General features: G+C 31.7%; 4 protein-coding genes across 11 annotated transcripts in view; 2 read left to right on the forward strand and 2 right to left on the reverse strand.

Annotated features, from left to right (window-relative positions):
• Positions 1-160: 160 nt before the first annotated feature.
• Positions 161-15587, reverse strand: part of Rpl13 (ribosomal protein L13) — a 169483-nt gene continuing 154056 nt past the window's right edge. The window contains exons 1-4 of one of the 4 annotated variants that reach the window (XM_083034093.1): positions 1711-1801; positions 1120-1281; positions 672-921; positions 161-471 (exon numbers count right to left, since the gene is read on the reverse strand). In XM_083034093.1, coding sequence (XP_082890219.1) covers positions 205-471; positions 672-921; positions 1120-1262 — 660 coding nt within the window. In that variant the 5' untranslated portion in view covers positions 1263-1281; positions 1711-1801 and the 3' untranslated portion in view covers positions 161-204. Of the gene's footprint in view, positions 472-671; positions 922-1119; positions 1282-1681; positions 1802-15587 lie in introns of those variants that run through there. The other 3 variants (XM_083034092.1, XM_083034094.1, XM_083034095.1) reach the window with 3 other exon arrangements.
• On the forward strand, positions 3156-7093 carry Leurs-m (Leucyl-tRNA synthetase, mitochondrial). Its single transcript, XM_083034083.1, has 8 exons — positions 3156-3463; positions 3757-3964; positions 4121-4514; positions 4601-5484; positions 5563-5916; positions 6036-6276; positions 6365-6602; positions 6764-7093. Exons 1-8 carry the CDS (start codon positions 3353-3355, stop codon positions 6995-6997), a joined length of 2664 nt encoding a protein of 887 aa, XP_082890209.1. The 5' UTR covers positions 3156-3352; the 3' UTR covers positions 6998-7093.
• Positions 6788-8346, reverse strand: LOC145933983 (gamma-glutamylcyclotransferase). The gene is made up of 4 exons (XM_083034097.1): positions 8181-8346; positions 7303-7601; positions 7121-7225; positions 6788-6921 (listed from the first exon to the last, which is right to left on the reverse strand). Exons 1-4 carry the CDS (start codon positions 8283-8285, stop codon positions 6900-6902), a joined length of 531 nt encoding a protein of 176 aa, XP_082890223.1. The 5' UTR covers positions 8286-8346; the 3' UTR covers positions 6788-6899.
• The window catches only part of LOC145933977 (ubiquitin carboxyl-terminal hydrolase 48), a 54313-nt gene continuing 47257 nt past the window's right edge, over positions 8532-15587 (forward strand). The window contains exons 1-12 of one of the 5 annotated variants that reach the window (XM_083034080.1): positions 8532-8975; positions 9072-9229; positions 10023-10158; positions 10270-10473; positions 10554-10880; positions 11061-11297; positions 11374-11624; positions 11721-12274; positions 12363-12464; positions 12549-12952; positions 13039-13393; positions 13520-13704. In XM_083034080.1, coding sequence (XP_082890206.1) covers positions 10025-10158; positions 10270-10473; positions 10554-10880; positions 11061-11297; positions 11374-11624; positions 11721-12274; positions 12363-12464; positions 12549-12952; positions 13039-13393; positions 13520-13704 — 2753 coding nt within the window. In that variant the 5' untranslated portion in view covers positions 8532-8975; positions 9072-9229; positions 10023-10024. Of the gene's footprint in view, positions 8976-9038; positions 9230-10022; positions 10159-10269; positions 10474-10553; positions 10961-11060; positions 11298-11373; positions 11625-11720; positions 12275-12362; positions 12465-12548; positions 12953-13038; positions 13394-13519; positions 13705-15587 lie in introns of those variants that run through there. The other 4 variants (XM_083034078.1, XM_083034079.1, XM_083034082.1 and 1 more) reach the window with 4 other exon arrangements.

Genomic DNA, 15587 nt, shown 5'->3' on the forward strand with positions numbered 1-15587 from the left:
TCGCATTAAAAAATATCTAATAAAATATTTACAATTTACCATTTAACAATAATTCCAATGTATTCTGTCTTTTGACATCAACTGTCGAGAAACTATCATCTGCTATATTATAGGTTAAAACAAATTATTGCAAGGTTTCTAATATAAAAACAATATCAAATTATTTTCCATTACAGGAAAGTTTTATTTTTATGCAGAAAAAAGTTACTTTTTGGGTTTCTTATCCTTAGCAACTTTTGTCACTTCCTCAGGATTTTCTGAAGCATCCTTAACACGCTTTGCACGAATGCCAACTAATCGTGCATCTGCTCTTGCCTTACGGAGGGTTACATATGCTGAGAATTTAGTTTCCTCCTCAGTAATAGGACGAGCCTTCGCCTTAGCAGGTGCTTGATGACGTATTGGCATAGGATCTCCCTTGATTTGGACTGCCAGTTTTCTCTCCTCTTCAGTTGCATCACCCTTCTTAGGCTATAATTAAAAAAAAAAGGAAAATAAATGTAAAATTTGTACATATAAAAATATAATTTTTTAATAGAATTATATAGAAAACCTCTCATAAATTATGTCAATTATATATTTCTAAATATTTAAGTAATATAATAATTACTATTAAAACACATTTTATTCTATTAATATTAATAAAGTAATTATCACAGAAAATTACATACCTTCTTCTCATTTACCGGGAAGAGAATCAATTTAGACTTATACTCCTTTAAGCGTTGAGCATTTGTTTGTAAAGACTCGATAGATTTATTGCGACGACGAGGATCAATCGCAATGCCAATTGTTTTGGCAAATCTCCTGTTTAGGCCACTAGCTTTCAATTCAGCCAGTGTAAAACCTTTACCAGCACGAACTTTGGTGTGGTAACGGAATGTCGGGCAATGCACAACAGGTCTCAATAGGTTTACAGGTCTGAAAAATAATTAATAATATTAAATTACACAGAATTGTAAAACTCATATATACATATACATATAAAATTCTTATATACATATACATATATATAAAAATTTCAAATATATTTGTATTGTACAAAGCAGAATCTTACTAAAGATCTAGAAATAATCTAATTATAAATTTAATATAAATATTTCAAGTATATATATATACCTGGGTGCGAGAGCTCGTGCCTTCTTAACACGTTTTTGCTTACGGCGGATTTTTCTCGCCGGCTGGTTAAACCAAGTCCTTACGAATCGTTGCCAATCCTTATGGAAATGGCCATTTGGAATCATATTATTTCCCTTACCCATGGTGGATGTTTTTTAGTATCTGCAATATATGTATAACAAAAATTCATATTTAATTACATACATAATTTATATTAAATACTTTTAGTAACTAAATTTATCGAATTTAACGTGTACAATTTCGTTACAAAATAAGAGGTTAGTATCTGCAATAACAGTTTACAATAATTATGACGTATATATAAACAATTAATATTTGTTGAGAAACTTTGATATTGATAACTCTATTAGGTTTTCACGATGACAAAGAATGGAGATGGAAAGAGAATATATTACAAAATAAAAAAGTTAAAAGTCGACCCAGATTCTAACCTCTCTCTGATGTAAACTAAACTGAAAAAATAATTATCTTCTTGTACAGTTACATATATAAGGGAAAAATAATTAAAAGCATAAGAAGTTATGCATCTTTATCGTTTTACATTTTATGTGAAATATAGGATGTTAATACTTCGCACAGATGTAAGACTCCGTGACACGATTCGCTCACCGACTCATCAACGCGAAAACGGAAAAGGAAGAGTGAGAGAAACCGGAAGTGAGACTTTTGGAAGCTAAAATTTCTCTCAATGAAAAAGATACTTTTCCATGCATTTCTCTGGAATAATAATTATATTATTAATAATATTCAGGCATATTTAACGCTGGAAATCGACAAAATGAATACAATTTGTAATTTATAAACAGTAATTTATCCAGAGTCGTATAGGAAAATGGCAGCGTACATGATATAATAATAGTTGCTTTCCTTTTACGCTCAAGTGATACTGAGTCACTCAGTTATGTGAGTATTTTATACTCAGATATGACGTCATTGGTTTAGTGAGTAAAAGGAACGCGCAAGTGAGAAAATATTCTCAATAATCTTAAATCTAACATTGTAAATTTTATCGTGAGTAATCGTGAGTTTTTAAAGCATAACGATATCCCGCCACAATAATACAGGTTCATAACCTTACTTTTAATGTGAGTCTAGAGGGTGCGATTTCACTATCAATTTGTCGCTAGCGTCTAATTGATCACGTGATCTGATTTGTGACGCTAACGTCAAGAAAAAGCTTGATTTGTTCAGCTTTCAGAGAACGAAGAACGAGACGCTTGTCAGCTGTAACTTGGACGCTAGGCTGTTTTCACGCCAGCGTCAACAGACGCTAACGTCAATTTGTTTTTATTGATGCTTGACGCTGAAATCCAGCGTCACAGCGTCAAGTGAAAATGCACCCTAATTATATTAAAATTAAATCAAACGTTAACTGTACGGGGATTCTGTAACTCTTAACGACGATATCGCTATCGTTAACGTGTCGTTGCGCATATATTTTAACATGTCAAAATAGTGCAACAAACGCATTTGATATACAACTGACAATGAGATTAAATTAAATTAACGCTTAAACTGACGCTACAAATATTTAATCGATCAATCGGGATGGAGAAATCCTTATCTCTTTCGCTCTGATCAATCAAATGATTCAAATGATAGAAATGATTGAAAAATTCACGTGCCATAACAGTAGGGTTGCGTTCGGAAACGTCACTGAGTGCATTCCCTCTCTTTCTATATCATTTCTCTCTCAGTGATATAGGGTGACGTTTCCGAACGCAGCCTAGGAAGGAGGAATAAAAACACGGCCCACAGACGTAATAAAATACGTAGATGGAACATCAGCCACCGATATGCGCGCGCGTTCGACTTTAACCTTCAAGTGGCGCTGCGTCACGTGGTCGCGCGGCGGTCGGAATTCGGCGGCTCGGAGTGGGGGTGAGTGGTGGGGGGATGCGCGCGCGGCGCACGGCGCACCCCCCACCACTCACCCCCACTCCGTGCCGCCGAATTCCGACCGCCGCGCGACCACGTGACGCAGCGCCACTTGAAGGTTAAAGTCGAACGCGCGCGCATATCGACACGCGCTCTCTCCCTCTCGCCGTAAGCTAATCGACGAATCACAGTCGAGCATTCCTCTAAAGTCCCTAGAACATATGGAGTTTTGATGTAAATGGAAAGCAACTATTATGTACATACAATCTTGAATATGATTTAATAAGGGAATCGTTCCGTGTCAACTTTGTCTTTACGGAAATCATATTCTATAATGGTGCAAAATATGTCGCGGTCCTTTAAAATACTATCTCGATATAAGATACGAAGATTTTGCAGTAATAATCTTCACCGACAATCGTCATCCGCAGTGAATATATTATCGGTATAAACATTTTTATTTAAACATACATCGTTGTGATTTTCTGCAGTGTTTAAAATATTCAATATACAAATACGCTTTCATAATAATTACGTCACACTTTTGGCTTTATTTCATCGTAATATTTTTGCGAATATAATACAAGTTTTTAATACACTCATAACCACACATTCTGCACACACAACACATTTAAATATTATATAAATATAATAGAAATAAATTTATTATTCGTAAAATGTGTTGTATCTCACCATAAATATTATTGTATTATTTATCCAATCTCTATTGATTTTTAGTATTCGGAGTGCACACTTCCCGTGAAGCAAAAAATAGAACATTATTGGAGAGATAAAGTTAATTCTTACAAATGCAGCGCTAATAATGACATAAAAGATAAATTTTATATTCTTTCTATGTTTCCATATCCATCTGGGGCTTTGCATATGGGCCATGTTAGAGTTTATACAATAAGTGATGTTTTAGCTCGATTTTATAGACTCAAAGGTAGGTGAGAAAGAATTTTTTACAAGAAATAATATTTGATATGTGAGATTTACATTATATTAAAGAAAAGCAAATTTTAAGAATATATTTTACAAGACATAATTTTTTTAGGTTACAAATATGAACTAAATTAATTAACTTAATAAATCTTATTAGGTAAAAACGTGATTCATCCTATGGGTTGGGATGCTTTTGGATTACCAGCAGAAAATGCTGCTATTGAAAGAAAAATTGATCCTGCTGTATGGACAAATGAAAATATAACGACAATGCGTAACCAATTGAAAAGGCTGAATTACTGTTTTGACTGGGAGAGAGAATTTGCAACTTGTGATATAGATTATTACAAATGGACACAGGAGTTGTTTCTAAAATTATTTGATAAAGGTTTAGCTTATCAAAAGAAAGCCTATGTTAATTGGGATCCTGTTGATCAAACTGTATTAGCTGAAGAACAGGTGGACTTGAATCAGCGATCTTGGAGATCTGGTGCAATAGTAGAAAAAAAATTGTTAAATCAATGGTTTATTAGAACGACAGCTTTTGCAAAGTAAGTATTATATATATATATATTAAAATATTATATAAATGGTGTTTTACAAAGTCAATTTGATTTTACTTGACTATGTGTTACAGATCATTGATCGAAGGTTTAAAGGATCCAAGCTTGAAGGAATGGAGAGATATCATAAAGTTGCAAAAGCACTGGATAGGTGATTGTAACGGTATTAATATCGATTTTAAATTGATATCCGAAATTCCAGATTTTCCAGAGACAATAAACTTATGGACCGACATGCCAGAATTTATAGAGTATGCAAAGTTTGTTGCTATATCTCCTCAAAATATATTATATCGTAAAGAACATACATATGATATAGATGACGGAATAAAAGGTTTAAATGCAAAAATAATAAATCCATTTTCGGGTGAAGAATTGCCGATTTTTATCACCGATAAAGTGGTTTACTCACCATGGAGAGATACCCACTTGGGTATACCTTCGGCGTCAATGGATGATTTAAAATTTTCCGAGTTAGTTGGAATACCATTTACGCGCCATTCGATACGTAACTATGAACAGCAACAGCAAAAGATGTCTGAAATATTCCAGAAAGCTAAAGAATTGGGAATAGGCGGATATCCAGTAAGCTCGAGATTACAAGATTGGTTAATCTCTAGACAAAGGTATTGGGGTACACCTATACCTATTATTCATTGTACAAATTGTGGTGCTCAACCAGTACCTCGCGATCAACTTCCTGTGACATTACCAAAGATAATACACTCATCGTCGAATAAAGGATTTTCCATTCACGATGCAAAAGATTGCTTGCAGACAGAATGTCCCAAGTGTGGAGGAAAGGCGACTAGGGAAGCCGATACTATGGACACGTTTGTAGACAGCAGCTGGTATTTTTTAAGATTTATAGATCCCAAAAATACAAAGGAGATGTTTTCGATAGAAAAAGCTAAGGAAGCTTTTCCTGTGGATCTTTACATAGGTGGCAAAGAACACGGTATAATAACAATAGTTCTTTTAATTATTAAATTTAAATAAATGTTTCAACTTAATATCTAAATTGTATATATTTCAGCTGTGCTCCACTTATACTATGCCAGGTTTATGAGTCACTTCTTGCATTCGGAAGGTCTTATACCATGCCGAGAACCATTTAGACAGCTTCTTGTGCAAGGAGTAATAATGGGTAAAACATATAAAACTCAAAATACTGGCAAATATTTGACAGAGGATGATGTAATAAAAGAAGGAGATCAATATAAAACAAAGTCTGGAGAACTTGTCTCTATGAATTGGGAAAAAATGTCAAAATCAAAACACAATGGGGTCGAACCTCTTAGCTTGTTGTACAAATATGGAATAGATACAACTAGATTATTAATATTGGCTGATGTTGCACCCACATCCACTAGGAATTGGTCGGAAAATAGTGAGTATCTTAAAAATCAACTCTATAATGGTATTTTATGAGCGAACATATATGGCAATTATTAAATTATAATTAAATATATTAGAAAATAATATATTTATTCTCATATAATATTGCAGCTATTCCTGGTATAAAAAATTGGCAAAATCGCCTTTGGAGCACTGTTAAACAATTTAAAAGTGAACGTGACAATATGTCTCTGGAGGAACTTCAAAATGAACCTACTGATTCTAAATATATTGAACACAATACATACATGTTTGACAGTCGAAATTATTTTCTCAAAAATGTAACATTTAACATAGTAAAATCACAGCAGCTTAGTATAGCAATATCTAGAATGCAAGGTCTTACAAATAGGTAAATAAATAATATTCAGTATATTCAATTCTATGTGTAATTCTAATATTTTAATGTACGCTCAATAAGTTTAAATTTATAATTACAGTTTGCGAAAGGTTGATTTAGAATGTTTGAGAAAAAGTCGCGAATATGAACGAGCATTAGCAGTTCAAATTATAATGCTTGCTCCATTTGTTCCACATTTTGCCTCCGAGTTATGGGCTACTTTCTGTTCTGTGAAAGATCATCTTATAGATAATAACGAAGTAAGCTTGGACAAAGATGTGTTTGAACAAAAATGGCCAGAAATTGATATGGATTATAAACTTGTACTGAATGTTTTTGTAAGTATATACATATATCTATATACATTATAATACTCTTAAAACATAAATATATGTAAAATGAGAATGTTTATAAAACTTTGCACATGGAATGTTGCTTGTGATAAATTTTTGAAATTTTATTTTTAATTTGATATATTTATATAATAACATATTTTTAGGTAAACAAAAGACAATTTTTAAAATTGAAAGTTCCTCGACATATATTAGACAAAATGACAGCAGAGATGGCATTGGAATATGTGATCCTTGATCCACATTATCAAAAAAATGCAGATGATAAAAATATTGTAGAAATCAAGCTTCAATCAGAGAAAGGCTGCGATGCATTATTGTATATAATCATGGAAAAACAGAAAGAAGATATTAGGAATATTATCACAGACAAAAGATAAGCATTATACTTTTTTAATATACATTGAATATTGATAAAAATTGTATTATAAGAGTTAAAACTATTTATTATATAAAATTTATGTTTCAATTAACTTTAATATTCATGACAACTAGTTGCCTACCTAATCTCATATTCTCCTTCATATCCATTATGTGGTATAGTTTTTAAAAATTGTATGTAATCGGCAGGAAGATTATTTTCTTGAGCTCCTTTTAATATCATATCTCTATATAAAGGAGACAAAAATTTTGATAAACATTAAGATATTAATTTTTTGAATCATAAATATATGTAGGTACATACAGATATAACGGTGAAGGTCTCTTATCTATTGAAAGATCTGCAGGCTTTATGTATTCTTTTGGATTATCACACTGTTGGTATACTCTACAGTTTAGAATTGTACCACTGGGAGTTTTAACATTCACTGACATTGCATGATATATATTATCCTGGACACCTTCTTGACAATCTAATGTAGATAAGTTACATTCATCTAATTCCCAGACCACACCCCATACAACTGAATTTTCTGTTTCTACAATTGTTGCCGATGTTCCACACCATCGTTTAGAATATCTATGAAAATCCAACCTAAAATTCTAATAAAAATATATACATGTATTATATATATATATATATATATATATAATAAATATAATGATATAACAATTATCTTTAAAATAAGATTCAAGCTTTCTAGTTGAATTAAAGATGAGAAAAGTTTTAAAAATTTAATCTTTTGCACAATTTACACATTATCATAAATATTTTTATACAATTCTAAAGAGAATCTCTTATATTTTATATAAATGTTTTTTTAAAGATTTTTGTTTAGCTTTTGAAATAAAATATAACTTATTTTTTTATAATTATCTTTACCTCATCTTTAGTATCTAATATTATATATAAAATATATAAACTTCCTTCAAAAATACATTTGTTTTATATATATAAGTTTATTAAAAAAATATATTTAAAAAATACTTGCACTTATATGCAAACAACTGGTGTGTAAAATTTACAAGTATAGCCTACATTAAAGAATGGTCGGTACTTTTTTATTAAATCATCCAGTAATTTTTCATGATCACTCATCATTACAACAATACACATATAAACTTAGAAATATAAAACAAATAAGATATAGGTATTTCTTCATATTTTTCTTTTAATATTACCTTTATATAACCAATATCTTTCATTATTGCAGTTGGATTATTTAAGCGTATCCTTTTAGCAAGTAAATTACTTCCATAAGCAAAATATAAAAATGTGCAAGACATTTTACTGACAATGAGATTGATTGAAAATTTATAAATTTTTAATGCACAAAGTGGTTCATGCTCTCACATTCAACGTTGTAATTATACTACTTCATTCAAAATGAATCGTGGTGGCAACATATATTGCACTATATACCAGGTGTCCCATTTTAAAGGACCCACTCAAATATCTCATTGTCAGAAACACTGCGTTAAATCGAAAAATGTTTCCTACAAAAGTTGTAGGGTTTCGAGGGGGACATAACATAGTAATATTCATTTGACCTTGGGCGGCATCTCTAAGGTCAAGTGAAGGTGAGAATTTGAAGGTGAGAAGGTGAATTTTGAAGAAAATAAAAAAATGCTTCAGATAAAAGTTGTTCAAATTAATTAGTAGAAAGAGATGTTATAATAAAAAATATGGATTTCCATTTAAAAAATTTATTCTCACCTTTACTTGACCTTGGAGACGCCGCCCAAGGTCATATGAATATTACTATGTTATGTCCCCCTCGAAACCCTACAACTTTTGTAGGAAACATTTTTTGATTTAACGCAGTGTTTCTGAGATATTTGAATGGGTCCTTTAAAATGGGACACCCGGTATATACATATGTAGAAGTTTACAAATGTGTATCTACAAATGATAAGATATCTTGTGCACACAGCGATTGCTAAAAATATAACTTTGCGGAAAGAAACATATTGAAAGCAAGTATACTTTTAAATTTTTTCTTGCACATCAGTTCATTATAAGTGAATATTTTCAAATTTCTATTACGATGATCCATCGCTTCGCAATTTTAGAGATTGATTTGACGCGCGCTTTGATACGAGCCGATTGCATATGGCGACGATGGCAACGAATGACCGAAGAGGTGTATGTCTGTTTTCGTAAAGCTTTCCGTTCTTTCGTCCAGTTTCATCGTTTTCTGTGGGTCATTCTCGGCGAATTCGAAGGAACGGTATGTGATAGCATGAATCGTGATAATTTTGATGATTTTTGCAAAATAATGCCGTTAGAATAATGGCGATCTCTTTTTTATAACCTTGTAAAATTGTGAAGAAAAATGATGCGAGCAGGTACATATATGCACTCGCTGCTTCATGTGTCATTTGTCATTTTATAGTAGTTTATTGCTTTGTTTTTTCTCACACACATGCTTATCCGATATTTCATGCATTTCTTATCATAAAGATGTTCTCCAAATTTCTTCTACCTCTTTATTCTTGTTTCTCCGAAATAAAGAAACGATATTGTGGCGCGAAAAATTACGAGATTACTCGAATAAACAACAAGCACATCGTTTTGATTTTAATTATTTTTTAATTGATTACTTTGAGAAACGCATTCGAAAACACAGTGTGCTTATAAATTAAACGTCTTTCAGAATTTTCAAATTTTTATGTTCTAATATATTAATAAATTCTAATAAATTTTATATGATGATTTATTCGGTCAGATACATCTAGAATTGATATATGTGCAATATATATGTGCAATTTTATATAAAATTCAGCAATATATTCATTGAGTTAGCATTTAATGGAAGGTTAAGGTTATTTTATTCTATTTTTATTTAAATAAATATATATATATAAAACATGCGAATATCATCGATGACTGTGATTGATAATTCATTATATATTTATTATATTGTGTGTGTGCACAGTATACTTATATACAATTAGAGTCAATAAAATACAATATGATTATTTGATCTATAACATTAATCCTCTATATATTTTATGTTGCAGATATGCCACCGACAAAAAAGATCGATTTAGACAAGGTAGCATGGGCATGGGCAGAAGTCGTTAGTCCAGAAGAAATTGATAAAATACACTTAGAAACTTCATATAGGATTGGATTAAAGAATTGTAAAAATTGCAAGTAAGTCAAGAATGATTTTTTTATGTGAAAAAAGATGTATTAATTGTATCATGATATTATGATTGTCTTAAATATGTATCCTAATTAGAGCACATTATGTTGTTGTTTCAGACGTAACTGTGCCAATAATCCTCAATGTCTAACAGGTTTAGGAGAAGAAAAGTATATAAAGTCACAACCAGCTGAGATAGCCTCTTTAGAAAGTTCTCTATCCGAACTACGTGATCCAACTCAGTATGTTGGTTTAAAAAATCTTGGTGCTACTTGCTATGTCAATAGTTTAATTCAAATGTGGTTTCACAATGAAGATATGAGGTGTGTAATATATATTATATAAAACGAAATCTTTGTATATGTGTGTAATATATTTTAATAAATTTAATGGTAATATACAGGAGAATAATATACAAATGGGATATTACGGAAGATCCAGAGGAGAAGGAGACATTGCAAGAGACTGAGAAGACAGGACTACCCTACCATCCAGGAACTGCAGTCGGCCAATTGCAATATATTTTTGCAATGATGCAATTCGGAAATCGGAGTCTTCTTGATCCAATGAATCTCGCTGTTGCATTATCCCTGGATACCAGAACACAGCAGGATGCTCAGGAATTCTCCAAGCTGCTACTGTGCCATATTGAAGGAAAGCTACAGCAAAACTCAGACCTGATGCGGATGCTGCAGATGCTGACCCAGGGGAAATACAGCTATATCAATTGGTGGGTTTTCTGAAGTGGAAAACAAATGAGAATTGTCCTAAACGATGATGATGCCGATGAATCTTGACGATGAAAACATGGTAGGACACGTTGTTCGCTACGGTGAATGGCGCGACAAACCTGATTTGGCAGAGAGAAATGACTTCTTAGTAGATAATTAGAATTTTATGTTTGATGCAGTTGTTCGACGTGCGGCACTGAGTATCCAACGTCCACCACATTCTATGAATTGGATTTACAACTGGCGGCAACTTTGAAGGAGGCGGTAGACAAGTATTTATCAGAAGAACAGCTGACGGGTGCGAATCAATATCATTGCGTCACTTGCAATGACAAAAAGGATGCCAGACGATTCATACGATTGGAGTCTCTTCCAGAAACTTTGAACATCCAACTAATGCGTTTCGTCTTTCATAGGTAAGTTTTGGACTTTACGACGCAAATGACAATCTTTATCTGCTAAATATAATAGCGCATTAATTTTCCATGACAGAGATTCCGGACAGAAAAGAAAGTTAAATTCATACATTCAGTTTCCCGAAGATCTCGATATGTCGGAATATGTTAGGTGCCAACCTCAAACTCACTTATACAGTCTTGTCGCGGTATTAAGTCACAAAGGTCCATCTGCTCATTCTGGACATTACATTGCAAATATATGTAATTCAAGTGGGGAATGGTACCAGTTTAGTGACGATAAAGTAGAAAAAATGCAGAATAAACGGATTGAGGATGGCGTAAATGGTAATTAAATATTATGCATTTAATAAAATTAAAAAAAAAAATTATGAATTTTCATGAGAAGACAGAAGTCAGATATTTTTTTTTCTTTTTGTATAGATAATGTGAAACCAATGAAACGTGGACGCGTTCCAAAAGGATTTCTTTCATCCAATACAGCTTATATGTTGGTTTATAAAAAGTCAACTGCGGATTGTCAAATAAATACTACGAAAAAAATGAAGTTGAAGAAATCTGATGTCGAAGCAAATGTCTCCGATGAATCTGTTTACTTAGAAAGACTTACAGTTAAAGATAAATCAGACATTTTGGATGAAACAAAACAAGAAAATAACATCGAAAATAAACCGTTATTTCAAGAAGAAAGTTCTGAAAAAATATTAAATTTAAGGTCAGAGAATAAAGTGGAAATGGATAAGACTGTGGTATCTCAAAAGACTGATATACTTATTACGGATAAAGTTGAAACTGTAGAAACTGTTATTAATGCGAATGGAAGTGAAGATACATTTAATTCTGCCTCGCAACAAATGCAGAAAAAGATTGAATGCTTAAAACAGCCAGTAATAAAAGTTGTCAAACTTGATTACAAACGACTGAATGGTGCTGCGCACAGAGCTATGAGTTGTGGAGAACGAGATTTTTACGAAGAAGTAACTTTCTTAAAAATAAATTTTTTAGATATGTGCTTTAATATATTGTAATATTTTCGATTAAATAAATACATTTTCATGTCTACAGATGGAATTTGAGAATTGGCAAGTAAGTAACACAATGCGTGAACTTGTCAGGCAAGAAAATGTTAAACATGAATTGAGTTTGTTAGCAGCGCAACAAGAAAAGGTAAGGAAATTATAACATAGAAATAATTTCAGGTTTAGTAAACTCTTTTATGCTCATTGTTATATTATTTCTTCTCTTTTTTAGCAAAAAGAAATTGAAGATCAAAATTCCAAACGGCAACTCGTGATAGATATATATAACATGATCCAATCAACAACATGTTGGAATGAATATTATTGGATACCAACTGACTGGTTATCAAAATGGTTGAATGGACATTCCATTGCAGACAGTGTTCCTCCAATCGATAATTCCACTCTAATGTGTTCGCACTATCGACTCGATCCATTAAAGGTTAATCGTGCGAAATGCATACCGGTAATAGTTGCCCAAATACTTTACGATAAATATCGAGGAGGGCCGCGATTAGATCAAACATCTTTATGCGAAATTTGCGTAAAAAGACGATGCAAATTATTGCGTTTCAAACTAGCACTTGAACGAGATTATAAAGAAGTTACTGAGCTAATTCGCACATTTAAAGAACCGTAAGTATTTAATAATTCTTAACAGTTTGTTATAATAAAAAAAAAATAATATTAATATATCCATAATAATCATGATATTCTTTTAGTTCTGAAACAAGCTATATAATTGGTACTGAATCATTACGATCATGGCGAAAATTAGCTATGGAAACGTTTCAAGAGGGTATGGAACAAGAGATGGATGATTGCCAAGATGTTCCACACGAAGAGAATAAAAATGTGGACAAAGATGGCAATGATTGTCTGAAAGAAGTTGATGAAAACGAAGAAAATGAAATTATTATAAACTTTAATGAAGATCTACTCTGCGAACATAATTCTCTTAAAACAGCAGACTCCAGTAGAAAAGTGATACCTCAAGAAGCCTGGTCGATTCTTCGAAAATATTTTCCGGATTCGAAAGAATACTCTATTGGATCAGCAGTCTGTTTAATCTGTGAGGTTTGTAAAATTATGCTTTTGTTAAAAAAGGAATTAAAGAATTTTTTACTAAATAAATTTTTTACTAATATAACTAAATAAATATAATTTTTTAAATATATAAATTGTTGTTTATTGATGTCTCAGGAGAGAATGGAAAACGCACAAAGAGCGAAGAAAGATGACAAGATAAAGGCGAAGCAGCAAAAAGACGAACTCACCGAATTATATTATGGAAAGAATAGAAATGAAATTTTAAAGTGCAGTGATCCAACAAGGCTATTCTACATTGTGGAGAAAGGTTTCTTGGATAGTTGGCGTTCCTTCATTCGGTGAGTAATAAATTATATTGTTTATTATAATTATCGTTTATTATTATAATTATAATTAATGAGTGTTATAATTATAATTAATGAATGTAACCATGAAAAGATTTATAATTGCATTTTTTTTTTGAGCAAAATTATGCGATAGTCTTGCCCATAGTTCATTGAATTGCACGTATATAAAAAGTTTATTGCTTTAAATAGAAATAAAATTTCATGTCCATATGCAAATATAATTTCAAATTGCGATAATTTTACTTTTAAACAGAGAATATTTTAGGGTTAGAAAGTCTCTAAAAAAATTTACAATGTGTATAGTATTTTTTCCCCTTTTTTTTTCGAGATCTTTTTTTATTTCTCTTTCTCTCTCTCTGTCTCTCGATAGTAATCTTCACGGTAAATTTTCCTTGTCGATAATTAACTACGTACATTCGTGTGGTGCAATTAAGATGGCGTTAGTTGTCTCGAAAATCGCGCGCAATATTAATGCTTCCCCCCATTTCCCGCCATTCTCTCTCATTCCGTGCCATTTCCCGCCAAAGAAGAGACGTTGATATACAACAACAATTACTTCGACGTGTTTAGAGTAGCATCAGTGAATAAAATATACGGTAAGATACATTTAATTAATAAAGTTTGGATGCCTTAATGAAAGATGTTAATCATAAAAGTAGTACAGCCTGTCGTTGAATAAAAATATAGCTAACGAAAGGATACTTAACCTTTCGCAAACGAAAGGCGCTATAACGGCGTTATTAAAAAGGCGTTCTTCGAATATGCAAAGAATAAAATAAAGATAAATTTATTATTTCTCTATTTAATATTAGTACAAAACTTTCAATTTGAGATTCAATTTGTTATACAATTATCTACTTTTAATTAAACATATGTTTTTGGGCATAAAATTTATATTATATTTTTTGCTTTAATCTCTATATATACGATTGCGAGATACATGGAGGCAAATACTCGTTCTTGAATTCGTCAAGTTCGATGGTTAAAACTGGTTGTCGTAAATGCGGATAGGGAGGATAGATATCCGGGATGTATTAACGAGCTTTTCCTAATTATGAGAAAAAACTGGACCGCGCGATTAAGCTGGGTGGCGGTGGGTTCTCTCCTTCCATGCTCGTGTGGGTGCGGAGGAAGACCTGCACGGGAAAACTAATTGAAACCGCTTAACGACCCGCCGGCAAATGATACATCGACCCCGACGAAGGGCCACCGGTGTCTTAATATCGTTTCGCCTTCTTCCACGGTCAAGACCGTAAATGCAATTTGGACTCTCGCTCGATCTTCTTCGAATTTCTACTTTTCTGGTATCTATCCTCCCTAATCTACACACTTTGTGTCGAAAAACATGCTAGAGGCACATATTCGAAATATATTTGTGCTCGCAAAGGATAAATTTCAGCTTTTTTTCTTTCTTTCTATCCGTTGTTAATCAAATCCGTGTATGCTAATCAAATGTTTGCAAATTAATATATTAAGCTGTTGTATATATTATATACATATATATATATATATACACACATATACAATATATATAATATGTAAAGTTAAAAAAAAATTACAAATGTTCATTTATGCGAAACAAAACTATAAAAATTTTAAAGTTTATATATTATGAATATATGTATATATATATATATATATATATATATATATGTATATACACAGAGAAAATTTTCTCTTATTGTTAGAATTTATATTTGTATAATATACCGAAAATTTTCTCTTAGAATTTACCCTGAAAATTATAGCAATCGTGGAACAAAATGGTATGGAAAGAATTTTATGAGAATTTCTCTGATAAATATTTATCACAATAAAAGATAATATCTATCACAATAAAATATAAAATGTTTGAATAATTTTACTAAACTATA

Source organism: Prenolepis imparis, unplaced genomic scaffold (assembly GCF_030444845.1).
Source record: "Prenolepis imparis isolate NDT839.2.m4 unplaced genomic scaffold, iyPreImpa1.0 SCAF_3, whole genome shotgun sequence".
NCBI lineage: Eukaryota > Metazoa > Arthropoda > Insecta > Hymenoptera > Formicidae > Prenolepis > Prenolepis imparis.